Source organism: Trichosurus vulpecula, chromosome 8 (genome assembly GCF_011100635.1).
Source record: "Trichosurus vulpecula isolate mTriVul1 chromosome 8, mTriVul1.pri, whole genome shotgun sequence".
In the NCBI taxonomy this organism is placed as follows: domain Eukaryota; kingdom Metazoa; phylum Chordata; class Mammalia; order Diprotodontia; family Phalangeridae; genus Trichosurus; species Trichosurus vulpecula.
This window is the reverse complement of record NC_050580.1, coordinates 207,462,746-207,483,423: the sequence shown is the minus strand read 5'-3', so window position 1 is coordinate 207,483,423 and position 20,678 is coordinate 207,462,746. Positions and strand designations below refer to the sequence as shown.

Sequence of the window (20,678 nt, the reverse complement as noted above, 5' to 3'; positions counted from 1 at the left end):
CCACCATTATCAAGAGATATCTTATTTGGGCGTTTATTCCATCGTTAGTCTCTAGAAATTTCTTTAGTAGGAATAGGAGAGTACAAATTACTATTATGACTGAAGTGTATGAATTAAGTTTAGAAATATACTCTCATTCAAACAACCCTCAGTCTACCCCTTTATGCCTTTGTTTAAAGGATTCATTTACCCAGTCACAAGAACCAAAATGCATTTGTAAGAAATCTGTTTTCCCTTCCATTTTCATAGTGCTACTGTCTGATTAGGATAAATGGTATCTTCTTTAACCAGTTTTCCCACAGATTCAGCCATGTTGTTTGTCCAGGCTGCTATATCTGCCTTCTTCTCAACTCCACTAAACCCCTTTTTGGGAAGTGCAATATTCATCACTTCATATGTTCGACCAGTCAAATTCTGGGAGAGAGACTACAAGTGAGCAAAATTAAACTTATTTAGAAGCCTTTTAAAAGTTATTTTTTAATACTGAACCCTGTCATATTAATATTATAATCATTTAAAGAACAAAGTAATTTATAGAGTTTGACCTTTTTCTTTCTCCTTTAAACCTAAAGCATACCTTTTTTGCCTGGTGTTAACAATATTTGTATTCTGTTCCTTTCCTGTGGGCAGTGTTGTTAGGGTGGTGTTTTTTGCAGGAAGGGACTTTTTTTTTTTTAAGCAACAGTATAGATCTGTTTAGGATCACAAGGTCATAAATCTAGAACTGGAAAAGAGTCTTAGAGGCTATTTAAAATTGAGACCCAGGGATGTTATCTGACTTGTGCCATGTTACTAAGGTAGTAAACAACAGAAGTTGAAGGCAAACTTTTACACTGAACAACAATTAAAAGTTACCAAAGTAATAACTAGCAAGATACAAAGGCATTACTTACCTTTCATGTTATACCAATAAGTAGGTTTGAGCTGATATTCCATAGTAGTTAATTATTGGATAGAGAAAAAATCATTTTCTCCTTCTGCTTAATGTCAGCTGTTCATAGCAAGATGGGATGTTAGCTAGTCAGGTAATAGACCTTAATTGGTCATACAAGACTTCAGAGCTTAGTCAATATTTTCTTCTAACTTGCACATGGTGCCAAAGGGAGGCAGGTGGAGCTAATTGTAAGTTTTTGAAGATTACAAGTATATAGTAGTTGAAAATCAAGAAGAAGCATATCTTTTACTCTGTGCCAGCCTCACAAATTTCACAGGCATCATTTTTTTTAACTGCCTACCCATTTCTAGAAGTACATAGTTTAACAATGACATCAGCATTTAAAAAAATGCCTAGTAACTATTGTTATTAACTTTAGGCGGATAGCTGAGTTACATTTTGGAAAACCTGTGTTAGATATTAATTTTCTGTAAATTTTCATAAAATTACGTTTTTCTTTTCATTCTGCAATTTCTATCCCCCATCCTCAGTTTTATTTTTTTTCCTACATAGTATAATCTATTAAGAATTTTTTGTTTCATTTTCTTCAGCACAAAGCGTGTGGATCATTCAAACACCAGATTGGCTTCCCAGCTTGATAGAAATCCAGGTAATATCACTAATTTCTCATTGAAATTAAATGAACTTTGTATACCTCACAAAGTAAATCATTTTAGGAAACTAATTAAATGGTGATGAGAAGACTGGATCTCCTTACTTTTCATAGGTTGGAAAGGTAATATCCGCTCCTGGGCCTAAGCTCACTACTGATTTGCATGGAAGTTTTAACCTGCTTCGTTTCTGACACGAGCCCATTTACCTTTCCTTAGACAACCTGTTGTACCCCCATTCTGGGGAAGGCATACAATATTGGTGCTGGATTTAATGCAGAGAGCCAATTGACTTTAGTCCTGCTGCAGCCTAGAACTCCTGACCTCAACCGATCCAAAAGCCTTTCTCCTTTGCAGGGATTATGGTGTGAGCCTCCATGCCTGGCCCGCTTAAACAAAAACTTTTATTTTTAAAAAATCCCATCCTCTTTTATATTTCTTTGTGAAAGAAAATAGTATTCATAGGAAGACTCTTTTCTTTGAGAAATGAATAAGTTAAATTTAAGTTCACTTTCTTTAATCAGAGCCCCAAACTGTGGAATTCATGTCTGGATCTAAGTCCATTTTTTGTCTTTTCCTTTTCCCATAAATCATATCTATCTTATACCTCTAAATTTTTTATGTACTTCCTTTCCTAGTTTGTTTGGGTTTTTATGGTTTATTTTAATAATTCTTTATATTGTTCTTTCCAAATAGGGCCTTTTCCCTGCTGGTGATGTGGAAATGTTATTAAAATGCCTTTACCATTTTACAAGATTCATATATAATCTGAACTTTGATCAGAGGAATATACTGTATATTAGGAAATTTAAGTGGATAAATGTGAAAGGACTTTACCTGAACATTTTTAATTTTCGTTTTTATAAAAATGATTACACATTGGGCCTATGTGAATTATAGGTAGATGCTTTCAAAACAAGAGAGGAAATTAAAAAGTGTAAGAAACTAAATCATAGGCTAAAGTAAAAAATCATAGGCCAAAGTAAAATTAGAAATTATAAATGTATAAAATGGATACCTCCTGTCAAAAAACAATTAGATAACAACCTTCACTGGAAGTGAGTTCATTTTTAATATATTAAGCACTGCTATTTCACTTGGGCTGTAAAAGTAGTGAGAATTAAGATTTGTTTTTATTTTTTAATCCCTGTAGGATCAGATGACAACAATCTGAATTCCATCTTTTATGAGCATTTAACCCGTTCCTTACAGCATAGTCTGTGTGGAGATTTGCTGCTTGGGCGATGGGGAAACTACAGTACTGGGGACTGTTTCATTCTTGCTTCTGATTATCTCAATGCATTGGTACATCTTATAGAGATAGGCAATGGTCTTGTCACTTTCCAGCTGAGGGGACTTGAATTTAGAGGTAAGGTGCTTATTACTTTATTTCTTAAGTTGCATCTGTCTTGATTTATATGTTTTATTTGGTGATAACCTTAATCCCAAAGTAGGTGTTAACATAAAATTAAGCCTTAGCTTTTGGAATGGAAAAACGGAAAATCAGAATTAGTTCAATTTCATAATTAGAGAGTAGTCATAAGCTATTCCTTGTATAAGAAAGTGATGCTATTAACATACCATGAGTAGTTTGAGTTATTTTTCCTGGCCTTATGATTGATTTGTGCTTATTCAGGTGTAAGCTTGAGATATAAAATGCATTTTAAAAGTATATAATGGAAATTCATTACTATAGTGTTACAGGACACAAGAATAGCTTCCCTATATTAATGATTCATGATCTATCTGATACTTCGTGCATTGAAGGATATTGATTTGACTTGCCATATATCCAAAATTGGGAGAAATTCCCCAACTTTCAAATCATGGTTTTCTTGTTTTTCTATATTCTTAGGCATTACACTCATTTTTGGAGCTTCAGTTCTCTGCCCTATGTGAATTTTTCCCATATTTCTATAAGACTGATATATAAATTCCCAGTTCATATGTCCTTGTCAGAAGTTAGAATCAGATGATTATGAAACTGGAAATGACCTTATAGAACATCTAATGCAGCTTTTACATTTCATAAATGAGGATACTGAAGTGCAGAAATATTGAATGAATGAAAAAGTCTTTTAAACTCCTTACTGTGTGCCAAGCACTGTGTTAAGTGCTGGAGATACAAATAGAAAAAGAGAGACAGGCCTCACAAGGAGCTCTCACTATACTTAAGGGAACCAGCACATGTAAGAAAGTTTGGGAAGGTCTGGAAGACCTAAAGGTTAAGGGTCAAGGTTGATGAGAACGCACAGGATCCTCACGGTATATCAGCAGGTTACATGGCAGTTCCCAGAGATCTGGAAAATATATCTCATCAGAACTAGTGGCTCTCCATTTTACCAGAAGGATTGCAGTAGATATTATAAAACCCTTAATTGTATTTTGCAAATGTCTACCATTAGAACTTTCTTGGGACTCTCAAATAGTTCTGTTCATTGGAATAACTTAATGGAGTATTTAAAAAAAAATTTACCTTAGAAATAAAATTTTAATTCATCAGTACATTGTGTATAAAGTATTTTTCCTGTCTAGACCTATAATTTTATTGGTTCAAGGGAGCTCCCCCAGAAGGAAACGGCTAAAACAACTGTTTTAACTTATAATCCCTTCAAATTATCTGGAGAACTGATATAAGTTCATAACCTTAGGGTCATATAGTGATGCACACATGTAAGCGCATACATATGCATTTGTATGGGAAAGACTCAGAGAAGCAGCAGGGGGTGGTATCAGGAGCAATCTGCTAGAGAATACAGGAATGCATGGGATCGAGGGTGCGTATGGAGGGGTTTGGTTTGGTAAGAAGGGCCACCTTTTTATTAGAATCTGGGGTAAAGGAAGAAATAATGGGGGATGATGTGAGAAGAGAAGGGGAGAAGAGGAAACTTTGTCAGATGATCATAATTATGTTGGTGAAGCATGAATCTAGGTCCTGAGCTGAGAAGGTGCCAGGCTTTTTGGAGGCTGAAGGGGCAATGATAAGGTTTGGAATAGCCACAGTTTTGAGTAAGGTGGAGTAGAAGGATTGTTTTATTGTCAGGAGGGCCCAGTTTAGAAGATAACATAAATTTGTAATGGATTTAAACAGCAGTTTCCTGACTTCCTTCAGCCACAGTGAATAGGAGCAGAAAAGGTGGATGATGGGAGTGTGAGAGGATTACGGATTGACAAGTTACAGTGATAAAGCAAAGGAACAAGAAGTCAAAGGAGCAAAGTGTAGCCAGTGCAAAGGTGCTGGCCTAATTGGAGGTCCTGGGAAGGACAAATAATAGGCTAGGTTAGAGTTTGAAAGGTATTGGGAAAGACTGAATGATACGAAAGATTATGATCAGTTAGAAGTTCAGAGTTGATGAACATTGAAGGGGAACATTTGTGGGTATTGACAAGATCAAAGGCATGACTGTGTAGGTGTGATAAAGTAGGAGTTATGGGTCAAAGGAACTAAATAGATGGAGGAACTGGGAAGTTCCCTACTTCGATGGCAGGAATTGCCAGGCTCAAAGAAAATACACTGAACTCATTGAGAAAAGAGAGAGAATAACCTGTGGATTGGTAGCTACCAGGATGTGGGTTGGATGATAAGTTTGTTTGTGGTAGAGAGACTATATGTGACATTGGGAAGCAAGGAGTACTTCAGTTCCCCCACCATGACCAGTGAATTAGGATATGAGCCTTGAGATCAGGTCCATTGCTCAAACGTTTGGTATGTACATACCTAACTGCCTGGAACTTTCGCCTATTCCAAATAAGTAATTGCCTCCTTAAATGGCCAGTTTTACTCCATGTTACTTTTTGTAGATGATTGACCACAATTCTTTATTATGTTTCTTTTAAACTAAGTTATTGGTCTAGATTTTGGGACAGTAAGGAAAAGTGACTGGATTTTTATATAACAGAGGAAATTTGACAAAAAAAACAAAGTTCTGCTGAATGTAATCCACACACAAATTATCAGCAGTTGACTTAAATTGAATTTTTGTCAGCAACATAAACTATATTTCTTAAGGTAATACAAAATTTCAGGATTTGTGGAGTTCTTTTATTTTGGTTTTAATCCTTGATGTTTTCTATTTATCCACTTCATTTTTCTTTCCTTTGTAATGATCTTCTCTTTTTAAAGGTACTTACTGCCAACAACGAGAAGTAGAAGCCATTACTGAAGGAGTAGATGAAGATGATGGCTTCTGTTGCTGCGAACCTGGTCATCTTCCCCACATGCTCTCCTTTAACGCTGCATTCAGTCAACGCTGGCTAGCTTGGGAGGTTCTTGTCACCAAGTATGTGCTGGAAGGCTACAGCATCACTGACAACAGTGCGGCGTCTATGCTGCAAGTGTTTGATCTTCGGAAAATACTTACCACATACTATGTTAAAGTAAGGGATTTGGAGAACTAACTAAGATCTGATAGTTTAAAACAGAAATGATCTCTGCAATCCCAGAGCAGTTAATATGATGTATTTACAAAGTCACATTATTCCGTTCTTCAATAGTACTTCATTGAACCATACAATATTAAAGATAGGCAGTAAATAATGGCCATCTCTTCAGTTAGTTATAAATTTTACAGAAATAGTTTGCAAAAATGTATTTGGTCTCTGATTTAGAAATCTACACGAAGTTTGAATGATTAAAACACGATAAACCTTTAGCAGTTTTTTCATGCCTTCCTCAGATTTTGTGGGTTCTTTGCCAGGTACATTATAAAATCATATTATCCTAGTTGAAATGGGCTCTTACTTAAGCAAGTTATTGCTTTTATTCCTTCCTAATTGATTCACTATTTCGTTCTCCTCAGAAGCTATTACAAACTTCCTCCCACATCTCATTTCTCACAACTCAGCTAAGGATCTCCCCTCTTACTGTACTGAGAAAGTTGAGGCCATTCACTATGAGCTCCCTCTACTCCCCTTTTATTCATCTCTTAGCGTCACTTCCCACACTCTTCTTCCCCCTAGTCTTTGACAATGAGGTGGACTTTCTTGCCAAGGCCAGCTCTTATCTATAATGCCATCGTGTTCTTCTTGTCTCCTTATCTAAACCCTCCCCCACCCCCTAGTTATCTTCAGCTTCTCCCAATATTCTGCTTCTTTCCTAACTCCCTTCAAACACAGCCAATTCTCTATCCTTAAAAAAAATTTTTTTTAAACTATCCCTTCATGCTACTGTCCTAAATCTCTCCTCCCTTTCCCAGACTCTGAGAAAAAGCTGTCTAATCTTGGTGTATCCCCCCCTTTTTTTTCATTTGTTTTGGTGTATTCCTTCTCTTGGTGACTTGATCAGTTCTTGTGTGTTTGACTAACAGAACTGTAAATCCAGCCCTAGTCATTCCCTTGAACTTCAGTCCCATATAACTAACTGCTTTTTAGACATTTCAAAGTAGCTGTCCCAAAGAAATCTCAAACCCAATATGTCTAAAACAAGATTTATTATCTTTTCTCCCATATCCTCTCCTCTTCAAAATTTCTATTTCTGAAAGTAGTACTGTTCTTTTACAGAGATGTTAGAAAGGTAAAAGGGACAGGCCTTTATAACAGCTTGGATGGGGTGGGGGAGGGCATGGGTGAGAAATAGCGAGGAATCAAGAATGACACCTACGTTGTGAGCCTGCGAGACTAAGAGGATGGTATTGCCTTTGATAGTGATGGAGAAGTTTAAAATGGGGAAGAATTTTGGGTGAAAGATTATTAGTTTATGTTTTTTAATATATTACATATCTACTGAATGTAAAGATTAGGTATTTGAAAGGCAATTGAAGATGTGAGACTGGAGGTCAGCAGAAAGGTTGGGGCAGGATAGGTAAATTTAAGAATCATCAGCATAGAGATGGTAATTAAATCCATGGGAGCTGATGAGGTCACCATGTGAAGTAATATCTAGAGAGAAAAGAAGGTGGCCCGGGACAGAATGGTGTTGGACACCTGCAGTTGGAGGGTATGGCCTGGATGAGGATCCAGCTAAGGAAGCTGAAAATGAGTGGTGAGATAGGATGAGTGAGAACTAAGATGAAGAAGCGTCCCAAAAAACTAGAGAGAAGAGAATATGAAGGCAGAGAGCTGAGGAGAGGTCAAGAGGATTGAGGACTGAGAACAGGTCATTGGATTTGGCAAAGGATACCAGTAACTTTCCACTCCAGTCTATTCTCCACACTAAGGTAACCAGGTGACTGCCTTACTCAGTCTCTCCTTATTGCTTTTAAGAAAAGACATAACCTCCTCTGTTTAGCTTTCCTTTTAAAAAAATGTATTTTTACTATCTTGCTGTAAGAAATAATGAGCAGGCCGATTGCAGAAAAACAAGGAAAGACTTACATGAACTGATGCTGAGTGAAGTGAGCAGAATCAGAGAACATTGTACGATGATTAGCTACGATAGACTTAGCTCTTTTCAGTAATAGAATGATCAAAAGACTCGTGATTGAAAATGCTGATGATGTCCAGAAAGAACTGTGGAGCCTGAATGCAGATCGAAATATTTTCACTATTTTCACTTTTTTCTTTTTGTTCTGATTCTTCTTTCACAACATGACTGATGTGGAAATATGTTTAATATGATTGTACATGTATAACCTATATCAGATTGCTTGCTGTCTTGGGAAGGGGGGAAGGAAAGAGAAAAAAGTGGAACTCAAAATTTTACAAAAATGAATGTTAAAAACTATCCTTACATGTAATTGGAAAAAGTACTATCAAGAAAAGAATGTATTATTTATTTTTAACATTCACTTTTTTTAATTTTGAGTTTCAGATTTTCTCCCCCCCTCACCGATTGGTAAGGCAAGGAATAATAAAGTGAAATCATGCAAAACATATTTCCATATTCGCCATGTTGCAAAAAGAAAAAAGCAAGAAAAATACAGTGGAAAAAATTATATTTCAATTTGCATTCAGTTCATCTGTTCTGTATATGTTAGCATTTTCACGTATAGCATTTTTCATCATGAATCCTTTGGAATTCTCTTGGATCATTGTATTGATCAGAGTACCTAAGTCTTTCACGATTGAACATCATTACGATATGGCTCTTACTGTGTACAGTAATTCACTCATTCTGCTCATTTCACTTTGTATCAGTTCATATAGATCTTCCCATATTTTTCGTAATTGAACATTGTTACAATAACACTCTTACTGTATACCATGATCTCCTGATTCTGCTTACTTTGCATCAATTCATATATGGCTTCTCAGGTTTTTCTGAAACCATTTTGCTCATCATTTCTTATAACACAATGGTATTCCATCACAATCGTATAACACAACTTGTTCAGCCATTCCTCAATTAATGGGTATCCCCTCAGTTTCCAATTCTTTACCATCACAAAAAGCTGCTGTAAATATTATTGTACAGGGCAGCTAAGTGGCACAGTGAATAGAGCACTGGCCCTGGAGTCAGGAGGACCTGAGTTCAAATCCGGCCTCAGACACTTGACATATTTACTAGCTGTGTGACCTCGGGCAAGTCACTTAACCCTGACTGTCCTGCCTTTCCCCCTCAAAAAAAAATTTTGTACACATAGATCCTTTTCCTTTTTCTTTGATCTCTTTGGGAGGCAGGCCCAGTAGTGGTAGCCACAGTTTTATAGCCCTTTTGGCATAGTTTGGATTTGTTCTCCAGAATGGTTGAACCCATTCACAACTCCACCAGCAGTGCATTAATGACCCTGTTTATCCACATTCCTTTCAGCAGTTATCATTTTTCTTTTGTGTTGTGTTAGCCAATCTGATAGGTTTAAGGTAGAACCTCAGAGTTGTTTTAATATGCATTTCTCTAATCCATGATGATTTATAGCATTTTTTCTTGTGACTATATATAGCTTTGATTTTTTTCTTCCAAAAACTGCCTGTTCATTTCCTTTGACCATTTATCAGTTGAGGAATGGCTCATTTTATAAATTGGACTTAGTTCCCTATGAAGTGAGGCCTTTATTAGAGAAACTTGATATACAAATTTTTCCCAGTTTCATGCTTTCCTTCTAATTTTGACTGCAGTGACTTTGTTAATATTATGCAAAAATGTTTAATTTCGTGTAATCAGAAGTAACCATTATGCTTTTGATGGTCTGCTCTATCTCTGGTCATAAACTCTTCCCTTCTCCATAGATCTAACAGGTAAAAATTTCTGTCTCCCCTAATTTGCTCATATCACCTTTTATATCTAAATCATTTATCTATTTTGACCTTATCTTGGCATATAGGATGAGATACTGGTCTCTGGTTTCTGCCAAACTGTTTTGCAGTTTTCCCAGTAATTTTTGTAAGATAGTGTGTTCTTGCCCCAAAAGCTTAGAGCTTATGTTTTATGAAACACTAGATTACTATGATTATTTACCATTATTTACCATTGTGTATTGTGTTCCACCCCTCTATTTCTTAGCCATTACCACATTGTTTTGATGATGACCTTATTGTGATGTAGTTTGAAATCTGATATTGCCAGGCTGCTTTTCTTAACACTTTTTTTTTTTTACTGATTCCCTTGACATCCCTGACCTTTTGTTCTTCCAGTTGAATTTTGTTACTGTTTTTCCTAGATCTTCAATTCCTTGGTAGTGTAATTGGTATGGCACTGAAATAAGTAAATTAATTTTGGTAAAATTTTGATTTTGATTACATTGGCTTAGCCTACTCATGAACAATTAGTATTTCTCCAGTTGTTAAGCTGTCTTTACTTATGTAAAAAGTGTTTTGTAATTGTATTCATATAGTTCCTGGGTTTGTCTTGGCAGGTACACTCCCAAGTATTGCAAATTGTCTGCAGTTATTTTAAATGGAATTTTTCTTTCTAACTCTTCCTGCTGTGTTTTGTTGGTAATATATAGAAATGTTGATTAATGTGGGTTTATTTTCTGTCCTACAAACTTTGCTAAAGTTGTTAATTATTTAAACTACTTTTTTGGTTGGTTCTCTAGGTTTCTCTAAGTATACCATTATGTTGTTTACAGAGAATGATAGTTTTGTTTCATTGTTGATTATTCTCACTCCTTGTCTTCTGTTTAGCCTTCAAAGCTCCACGCGACTGGCCCTATCTTTTCAGCCTTATTGTACATTACTCTCCTTCCCACACTGCAGCCTTCTGTGGCCCTTCCTTTCCTATACTCATGTCTTTATAACAGCCGTCTCCTATGCCTTGAATGTACTCCCTGCTCCCCTTTTGCCTCATACAGTCCCTCTTCTCTTTCAAGGTGCAGCTTAAGTACCACCTTCTACAGGAAGTCTTTCCTAAGCCCCCAACTACTAGTGTCTTCTCTCCTTAACTACTTTGTATATAACTACTTTGACTTTTTTTGTTTTTATTCTGTTTTTGTTTCACTTATATATAATATGTGTGTACACACTTAGAACCACTTGTCTTCTACTAGAATGAACACTCCTTGAGATCAAGGATTGCTTTTATGTGTGTTTGTATGCCTGGCACCTAGCAGTTGATTAATAAATGCTAGTCGATTGTTCATTGTTACCTAATAAGTACCACTGCAGGTACAGGTGTTTTAATATCTTCCATTTAATTGTAATGAAACTTAACCCAAGTCAGCTATTAAGATGCTATTAGATCAAGGTCCAGAAAAGGTGTTACTATATACATGAATGATATTATACAGATTCTCTTTTTGATATAATAGTCAACTACCTAGAAATTCTTTTAAAAGTGTTTCCTAGCTCATTTTTTTGTTCACAGTATTTCAGATGTTAATGACAATTTATCTAGGACACTAGTCCTTAAAGCAAAACTTCCACCATTCTTTCATCATTGTAGAAAGCTTTTTTTTTTTTTATCCAGTTCTGAGTCCCTCCACCTTAGTAATTTTGGCATAATGAGTTACTGTTGCCAAGTTTCTAATAATGTGGCACTCAGGATTTAGCTAAGCTTGTCTTCAGTTAATAGATACATCAGGTCCAGGCTCATATTAGTAATGTTAACTGCCTGTGTTTACACTGTAAGCCCATGGTAACCTCTCACTATAATGAAATATCAAAGAAGGATTTTAGTAGAGCCTTTCAAATAATGATAACTTACCTATTTGTCAGCATTATTCCTATTGTCCATTACTGTGTTACAGTATTTATTAAAAATAAACTTGAGGGTTTTTTAAATCCTCTCCTCTCATGGCTTTTGTGACTCTACTTTGAAGTCAGTAAGCATATGTTAAATGCCTACTATATGCCAGAAACTGTGCTGAGGGCTAGCGATAAAAAGTAAAAAGCGGGCCCTGCTCTTAAATTCACAGTCTCACAATAGACAAAGGAATAGATAACAGCAAACAACTACATACAGACAAGGTACATATAGGATACATTCAAGATAATCTTAGAGGGAAGTCACTAGCATTTAGAGAAATTGGGAAAGGCTTGTTATAGAACGTAGGATTTTTACCTAGGACCTGAAGGAAGCCATGGAAACCAGGACACAGATGAGGAGGGAGAATGGGGGAATACCCAGTGAAAATGTCCAAAACTGGGAGTCGGAGTGTTGTGTGCAAGAAATAGCAGCAAGGAGGCTAGTGCCGCTGGTGGTAGAGTACACAGGGGAGAGAGGTATGAGGCGTCAGACAACTGGAAAGGCAGAAAACTATAATATTGCTGAATTGTAGAATATGTGAAGGACGGTAAGGTGTAGGAAGATTTGAAAGGGAAAAGAAGGGGTTCACTCTTGGTTTTCTTCCTGCTTCTTTTACTATTCTTTCCCAGTCTCCTTTGCTTATCATCCTAATTTCCCAGGGCTCTGTCCTAAGTGCTCTTTTCTTCCTCTACACTTCCTTCCTGATCTCTTTGGTTGCCATAGGTTCAATTAGCTGTTCTCTAGTTCTATATGTCCAATTATAATCTCCTTAATTCCAGTCCTTCATCACCACCCCTGTTGGGTGATTCCATCTGCTTGTCTTGTAGACATCTTAAATATATCTCAAACCATTCCCCCCAACCCATCCCATCTCCAAACTATTTCTGTTGCAGATGTTACCATCCTTTCAGTCACCTAGGTTTGTAACTTCGGGGCCATCCTTGGCTCTTTCCTATGGCTCCCTCTATCCAGTTAGCTACCAAGTCTTGTCAGTTCTATCTCCTCATCATCCCTCTTGTTCATCACCTTCTCTCCACTTGCACTGCTGCTACGGTAGTTCAGGCTATATTAAAGCCACCTATTTAATTGGTCTCTCTGCTTCCAGTCTTATCCTCTTTCTAATCCATCTTCCATATAGCTGCCAGCTTGACATTTCTAAGACACAGGTCTGACCACATCACTGATCTACTTATTACTCTCTAGACTCTGGGAGAAAATAGAAAATTGTTAGCTTAGTGTCTTAATCTCATCATGTCATGGCCTCCACTTACCTTTCCATCTATATTTCATATTACTTTTCCTTCATGCATGCTTAGGTCTAGTCAAAGTGGACTATACCCTGTCATTGACATTCCATCACTTGTCACCATGCCTTTGCACAGGTGTTTCCCCCATGTCTAGAATTTACTCCTCTCTCACCTCCACTTCTTAGAATCCTTTTGAGAATGTGTCCTTCAAAACACAAATTATGTGCCACCTCCTACTCAAGGCCTTTTCTGATTCCCTCCAGTTGTTAGTGTTTTCTCAGTCTTTTGAAATTGTTTATTATTGATTCATCTAGTATACATGTTGCATTTCCTCCCTCCTTCCCAACCAAAGAATATAAGCTTTTTAATGGTACTCTTTGTATCTTCAGTGCTTAGAGAAGTCGTTTGTACATGGTGGATACTTACTGTCTTCATTTTTTTTTTTTGCATTTTAAGACATTTTTTGCTATGTTACAACCTTTTTGTTGTTGTTGCAATTTAGGGCATCATCTATTATGTTACAACATCCTCCAAACTAGAGGAATGGCTGGCCAATGAGACAATGCAGGAAGGACTACGCCTGTGTGCTGACCGCAATTATGTTGATGTGGACCCTACATTTAATCCAAATATCGATGAAGATTATGATCATCGGCTAGCAGGCATATCCAGAGAGAGTTTCTGTGTGATTTACCTCAACTGGATTGAATATTGCTGTTCTAGAAGAGCAAAGGTAAGTGTGTTGGAGTATGCACCCTCCTATCCAGGTTTCTCGTCTATGTATTGCTCACACAAATTTGTTAAATATGTGTGAAATTAAGTTGGATTTAAAGCTAATCACCTTTTAGTGTATTTTCATCATGGACCCATATACTTGGTTATTAAGGGAGTTAAATACACTTCACATTCATGAGAAAAATTAGAATAGCCAAGCTATTAACCCTGACTGTTGTTTCTTGAAAGTATCTTATTGAATAATGAAGTGCTACTGTTTTTTTCTAAGGGTGTGACAAAGTATTCTATATGCATATTATAGTTGGTCATGGGTACAGTAAGTGAAATGTGCTCTTAAATTTACTTTCATTGTCCTATCTGATGATAGATAAATTGAGTATTTCTGTCATCGAAAACTGTCATAAGCCAGGCTTTCTCAGTAATCCTTATTATAGTAAAAATATATTCACCTATTATTGGAATCAATATTTCTCTTGGGAGCTATTTAAGAAAAACTGATTTCAAAAGTTTCCACTTGGTCAATTATAAGACAATGATTTTATTGTATTTTATTTTTATAGCACCAGATTAAATCTATGGATCCCAAAGTATTCATGGCTTATGTTAATGATTCACTTTTTCTTAGGGCTAAGTTTAATTTTATTAGGATTTTTGTTTGAAGATGAAGCCAAACAACAAATGAGAATTCCATTTGTTATGTTACATCCCTTTTTACCTAAGAGTGTTCTTTCCCTTCGGCCTGAGTTATTCGGTAGTGGTCCGTTCTCTAACATTTTTTCACTTTTTTCAAAGCCACTAGATGCAGATAAAGATTCCTCCCTAGTAACTCTTTGTTATGGACTCTGTGTTCTGGGGCGAAGAGCTTTAGGCACTGCTGCCCACCATATGTCTAGGTAAGAAAATGCCTCTTTTTTTTTAAGGTGACAATGGGATAGATTATATGTGAATATCATCTCTTTATGAAAGTGTGTCAGTATTTTATTTTCTTAATGTAAATCCAGTAGCTAGAAAGAGTTAATGTTCATATGAATTATGAAATTCATGCTAAGGGTATGGTCAAAGGTTGAGTGCTTGATAAGAATTTTTTAAAATTAAATAATCATAGTATGATATTTATCCAGTTCACTATACAGTACAGTGTAACAACATTAAGACTAATTCTAATTTTTCTGTAGTAAATGTTCTCTTGTTTTAAAATAAATCTAAACCTGTCTTTCTTATTCTTTAGGTATACCAAAACGACCATTTTATCAATAGAAATTTTTGAAATGTGATTTACTTTGTACCTCAAAATAAAATGGGAGTTTTAATTCCTTTGCATAGCTGTGAAGTTAGTATTTGTAAAATACAGGGCTGATTGTGTCATTCCCTTACTCAAAAATCTTTGTGGCTCCTGTCTTTTCTAGGATAAAATGTGAACTTTTCATTCTGTCACTTAAAGCCCTCCACAATTTGTCTTTCACATTTTCAGACATTTCATATGACTTGCCTTCACACACACTACCTTCATGCTTTATCAGCCTATTTGTGATTTCCTAAAATTGGCCTGCCATTTCCCATCTGTGCTTTTGCACAGGCTTTCCCCATGCATATAATACCCTTTTTTTTTTGTTGTTTTCTATTTATTTTATTTTTAGTTTATGGAATAGAACAAACATTTCCATAAGATATAATAAAAAGATTGTACATGAAACTGCGAATCTCTTTTGTCTAACTTGCTATTCCTTTTAAATATGTAATAGAGTTAGCATGTAAATTTCTCCCCCCTTCCCCTTTTAAATAATATATTCTTTAATCATCCGGACTTCTTAGCCTCCCCGATATCCTTTAAGACTTAGCTGAGGCGCCACTTCCTTTTTACAGTCACTGCTGATTCCTCATGTCATCCTCTGCCCACCCCTCCGCTTCACAATGCCCTCTCCCTCTGGCATGTAGAAACACGAAGCACCTGTCCTTTCCACCAGTGCTGATCACGGCCCGTCTCAGATTTAGAGAGATCGCAGGCATTTGTCTGAGACGCATCAAAGTTGTGACACGTGGGCTTGTATGGCTAGTAAGTGTTGGAGGTGGGATTTTAACCCTGGGCCTTCCTGACTCCCAGCCTGGCACTTTGTCCTCTATGCCGATGTCGCTATCCCTCCTGCGTACATGTTGTTACGTAAACTCCTCAAGCGGGAGATTGACACCTGGCATGTACACAGCGCTTTGAAGTTTGACCACAGCTTTACAAATATTGTTTGATCCTTACGACAACCCTATGAGTCTGGTGCTATTTGTATTACTCCCACTTTGCAGATGAGGCAACTGAGGCAGAGGTTAAGGGACTTGCCCAGGGTCACACAGTTGTTAAGTGTTAGCGGTAGAATTTGAACTTCAGGTCTTCCTTACTGCAAATCAAGTATTAGTACTACTTATGATAATTTACATTTTAATCAGCCAAATATACTGGTTTAATTTTCTACCATGTTTTGCTTGGGCCTCTACCAAGAAATGGAAGTTTTTCTTTAAACAGAAGCTAAGGTTAAAAATTAACACAACGGGGCAGCTAGGTGGCGCAGTGAGTAGAGCACCGGAGCTGGAATCAGGAGGACATGAGTTCAAATCCAGCCTCAGACACTTGACACACTAGCTGTGTGACCTTGGGCAAGTCACTTAACCCCAATTGCCCTGCCTTTCCCCCCCTGAGAAAAAAAAGGGGAAAAAATTAACACCAGCCCCTATCGAAAGGGAGATAAAAAACAAGAAGAGAGCTGAAGTAAGAGAGGGATGGAATGAAGGAGGGCTGCCCCTCCAGGACCACGCATGAAAGTAGGATCCTCTTCATTTATTACGCTACTTAGAATGCAGAGATTGCGTGAGAAAATATACAGAGGAATACCTTTGTAGATTTTCGTTAGGATTTTTCTGTGAGTCACCCTCTTTCCACTAAAAGTGACATACCCCATGTAATGATTATTGGAACTTTTTCTAACTTCTCTTCCTTCTCATCTCCATGCCATAGCCACCCCTTTCCCTTACCATATATTCTGAATCATAAGAGCAGCAAAAAGATCCAGACTTTTAAAACTGTTACACATAGAAATACTTTTCTTCATATTTCTGTTCCAAGGATAGTAACCTTGCACATAGAAATAAAAGTTTGTTGAAATAAATTAAATATAAATTAGAGTATTGAATATATTTGTATTAAACTTATTCCTCTTAACCTGAGAACATAGGCATTGTTCCACAGTCCTAGAGTTTCTTCTTTTAGTCTTTTCATTCAACAAACATTTATTATTCTCCACAGTTACTATTCTGAACTTTTTCCTTTGTCCTTAAATATCCAATCATATCCCTCCCACATCCTGTATTCCTAAATCTAGATTCTACTAGCATTTTTCATGAACTTTTATACCTTGGATCTCACATAGTAATTTGTTTTCCCTTTGTTTATGTGTTCTGTTTTAGCATGTACTCAGATTATTCAAGCTATCATTGTCTCCTACGTGACTATAAGTTCCCTAAAGAGAGCGATTATGACTTGTCAAAATTTTTTTATCTCTTCCAGCACCTATCACAGTACTCTTTATACAGCAAATATTTAATGAATATTTTTTAATTTAATTGAGTAATAGATTAGAGCATTCAGAGACTTGACTGTAGCTCACCAAATACAAAATTACAGTTCTTTTAGGTGAGAAAAAACTCTGTATACGTATGTTGACTCATCTCATCAACGTGCAAACATTTTATTACCAAGAACAGTGAATGCCTTATCCTGAAAGAAAATAGTTATCCCTTCCACATCATGATTTTCTCCATTGTGGTTTCAATACATTGCAGGTCAGCATATAGTATTATCAGCATATTTTATCTTTTAATACCATAATAATTCAGACTTCTCTCGTATGAAGGGAGGGCCAAAAATTTTTATGTGGGTTTTTCAGATCAAAGTTTGCCATTTCCCCTAACTCGTGCAATGTGGAAGTCATACCTATGTAGTTTAGGTCTAAGGCCAAACCATTCCTCCCTCCTGGCTAGAGCAATTCATTCGAGCATTATCTCCTTGGATATGGTCCCTATTTGTCCTTCCCCTCTCCACTAGGCAACATGCTGTTGCCAGGCTTTCTTCTTCATTCTCTCATCTGTTCCCCTGCTTTCCAAAGTGGAAATTAGCTTATCTGTTAAACTTATAGAAGAAAACTGTAGGGTTACCTTGGGGCCACTCCTTTAGTTCCTAGGCTACATCAGAGTTTTCTGGAGTTAATATATAATTATTTGGCTTTTCTATTTATTTTGTTGTATTTACTTATATCAAAGGCTGTGTGGCCGAGTGGATAGAGAGCTGGCCTCAGAGATAGGAAGACCTGGGTCCAGGTCTTGTTTTGTCCCTGACACACATTATCTGTGTGTGAACCTCATCTAGTCCATTAACCTCTTAGTACTCTGAGTCTTAACTGTAAATCTTTAAGAATAGAAGCAAAGAAAATACTATCCTGCCTTAGAAAGTTTGCTCATACTGGAGTTATCCTATATCAGTGAAATCACAGGGCCAGGTCCTGTTTTCTTACATAAATCAAATACAGTAGTCAAAGTATAGTCTAACAAGGTTAGTAGGAATACTCCTCAATTGTAACCAGGTTAGTTAATCATGTCAGCTTGAGATCTAGGGTTATCCAGGGGTATACTCACGTAGCTCATTGTTTAATAAAATTTCAACGTATGTCTCCCAATCAACTAAGCTCAGATGGCATAGTGCATAGAGCACTGGGCCTAGTCCCCACCCTTGTGCTTAATATTATTAATTTAATAAACCTCTTATTTGAATAGTACTCATCTTTATATATTAAATCCCTTAATTTCCTAGGGCTAAATTAATATCATAGTTAATGAACATACGATTTATTAACAATAAAATCAATAATAAAACATAGATAATTCTTTGAAATATTTTAGATGTGAGAATAATCACAACCAGAATCCGTTTTAAACCTCACTGTAATGCAGAGGTGTTATGTTCCCTTCTGAAAACCATAGTCTCATACCATTTAGTTTACTCAGCATAACAAAATTTCTTTGCAAGAATCCCCTCCAGCTTCTTAGCATGATAAAAGAAATGTCTCTTATCTTTTTTTCTTTTCCACCTCACTCTCCACAATTTCTCATATTTCCTCACGTATTAACACTGCACTTAACTTCTTCTTAACTCCATAGAGATTAGTACCTCACAGTTGTACAGATTACTATATTACTACAACTCTCTTTCAATGAGAAAGTAAGTCTCCATAGCTTCCATAGGAGAGACTTTTAGGAATTACAACAGGAATCAGTACAGAGTGGTTAAAATCTCTCCTATAAGATACTATAAAAGAATTATTAAAAGATGACTCTTCTCTTTTAAAAGTTGATTACCACCTTCCCCAGATCAAATGATTAACAGAATAGAAGCTGGAACAAATAGCTTACCTCAAAACCTACTCAGCCTTATTACTGTGTTTCTCTCCCTTTTCTGCTTTCTTGTGTCTCTCCCTCTGCTTTTCTTCTCTTTGTGTATCTCTCTCTTCCCATTCAGATTGATTTGTATTTTTCAGTCTCTCTCTCCTGTCATTCTCTTTTCTCTTCCATTTTCTCCTTCTTTACCCTTCCTTCCATTCATTCCCCCTTTATCTCCTCTCGTCCACTTCTAACACCTTCCATATTATTAGAGCTGAAACATAATTTTACTTTTGTTCTCGCTGAGTTCAGTTTTATGATTCCTTTTCTTAATTTAAAAATTGAGCAAGTTGAATATTTTGTTTCTACTTCTAAGAAAGAAAAAATAAATTAAATTGCTGCTCTGTATGTGGCCATCAATCACTTATTAAGTGCCTTCTAAGTGCCAGGCATTGTATTAAGCTGTACAGCAGCATTTACAGGTATCTCATTTGATCCTCACAACAATCCTAGAAGGTAGGTGCTATTATGTCCATTTTATAGTTGAGGAAGCTGAGGTAGACTGAAGTTAACTGACTTGTCCAGGGTCTGAGACCAGATTTGAATTCAAGTTTTCTTGATTCTAGGCCCAGTGCTCTATGCACTATGCCATCTACCTGCTAGATGGAAAAAGGTTTCCCTACAAAGAAATTATTTTAAGTATTATAAATTTTATGGTATTATAATCTTTCTATTCTTTCAAAGCTTCTATGAAGTTTTCCCTGGAAATAGTCTTTCCCCATCCAATCTTTAATCTCGTCCGCTCTGAATCCTTTTATACAGCTTGATTATATTGTAACTTTTGTTATAGTTTTGTGAATATATTTTATCTTCTCTCTTCTCAGTTCCCTCATTAGAATATAAGCTCTTTGAGCACTGGGTCTGTTATATTTTTCTTTGCATGTCCAGTGGTGCTTAATAAATAAAATGAAAAAGTAAGTGCTTAATAAGTTGTTGAATGTTTGAAAGGAGTAAAGATTAAATAAGGAACAAGGTTGAAGATGGTTTTTAAAAATCATCAGCCCATAGAATTGGGGCAGGAATAGTTAGTAGTTTGTCTGAAAAAAACCTGGAAGGTTTCTTGGACTGCACACTTAGTGTGAGTCAACAGGATATTAGGATGGTCAAGAAAACTAATAGCCTCTTAGGCTACAAGCAGAGAAGCATAGCTTCCAGGAATAAGAAAGGAATAATCTCACTGGTGAGACCACCTCAAACAATAGCATTTACATTTGCTCAAAAACATGAAATAAATGGAAGGTGATTTTGGCAGGAGATAGCAGTAGTATGGTGTGGAGGGGAGTGTCAGGAAAGAGCTGGTATAGGAAATGGGATTTAGGGGGAACTTTTAAGAAAGCTAGGGATTCCAAGAGGCTGAAGTGAAGGCGGTTTGTTTTGCAATATGTGCAAATATGCACAGAGAGGAAATGTCATGTGTCCAAAAAACCAAGTAGACCAGTCTGGCTAGTCCAACCTAGTTAAAGGGGAATAATGTGTGTGTGACAAACTTGAAGAAAAGGTGGGTGGGGCCAATATTTTGAAATGTTCTAAATGTCAGACTACTGCTTCTTGGAGTCAATAGGGAACCACTGGAGCATCTTAACCAAGGGAGGACACAGACCTGTGCTTTAGGAATA

At 36.5% G+C, this 20,678-nt stretch overlaps 1 protein-coding gene across 1 annotated transcript in view; it reads left to right on the top strand.

Moving 5' to 3' along the window:
- The window catches only part of PCNX1 (pecanex 1), a 219,248-nt gene that overhangs the window by 163,648 nt on the left and 34,922 nt on the right, over positions 1-20,678 (top strand). Inside the window, 6 exon segments of the mRNA XM_036737003.1 lie at positions 303-432; positions 1,486-1,544; positions 2,699-2,914; positions 5,669-5,922; positions 13,355-13,585; positions 14,380-14,480. Of these exon segments, the coding sequence (XP_036592898.1) occupies positions 303-432; positions 1,486-1,544; positions 2,699-2,914; positions 5,669-5,922; positions 13,355-13,585; positions 14,380-14,480 (991 nt within the window).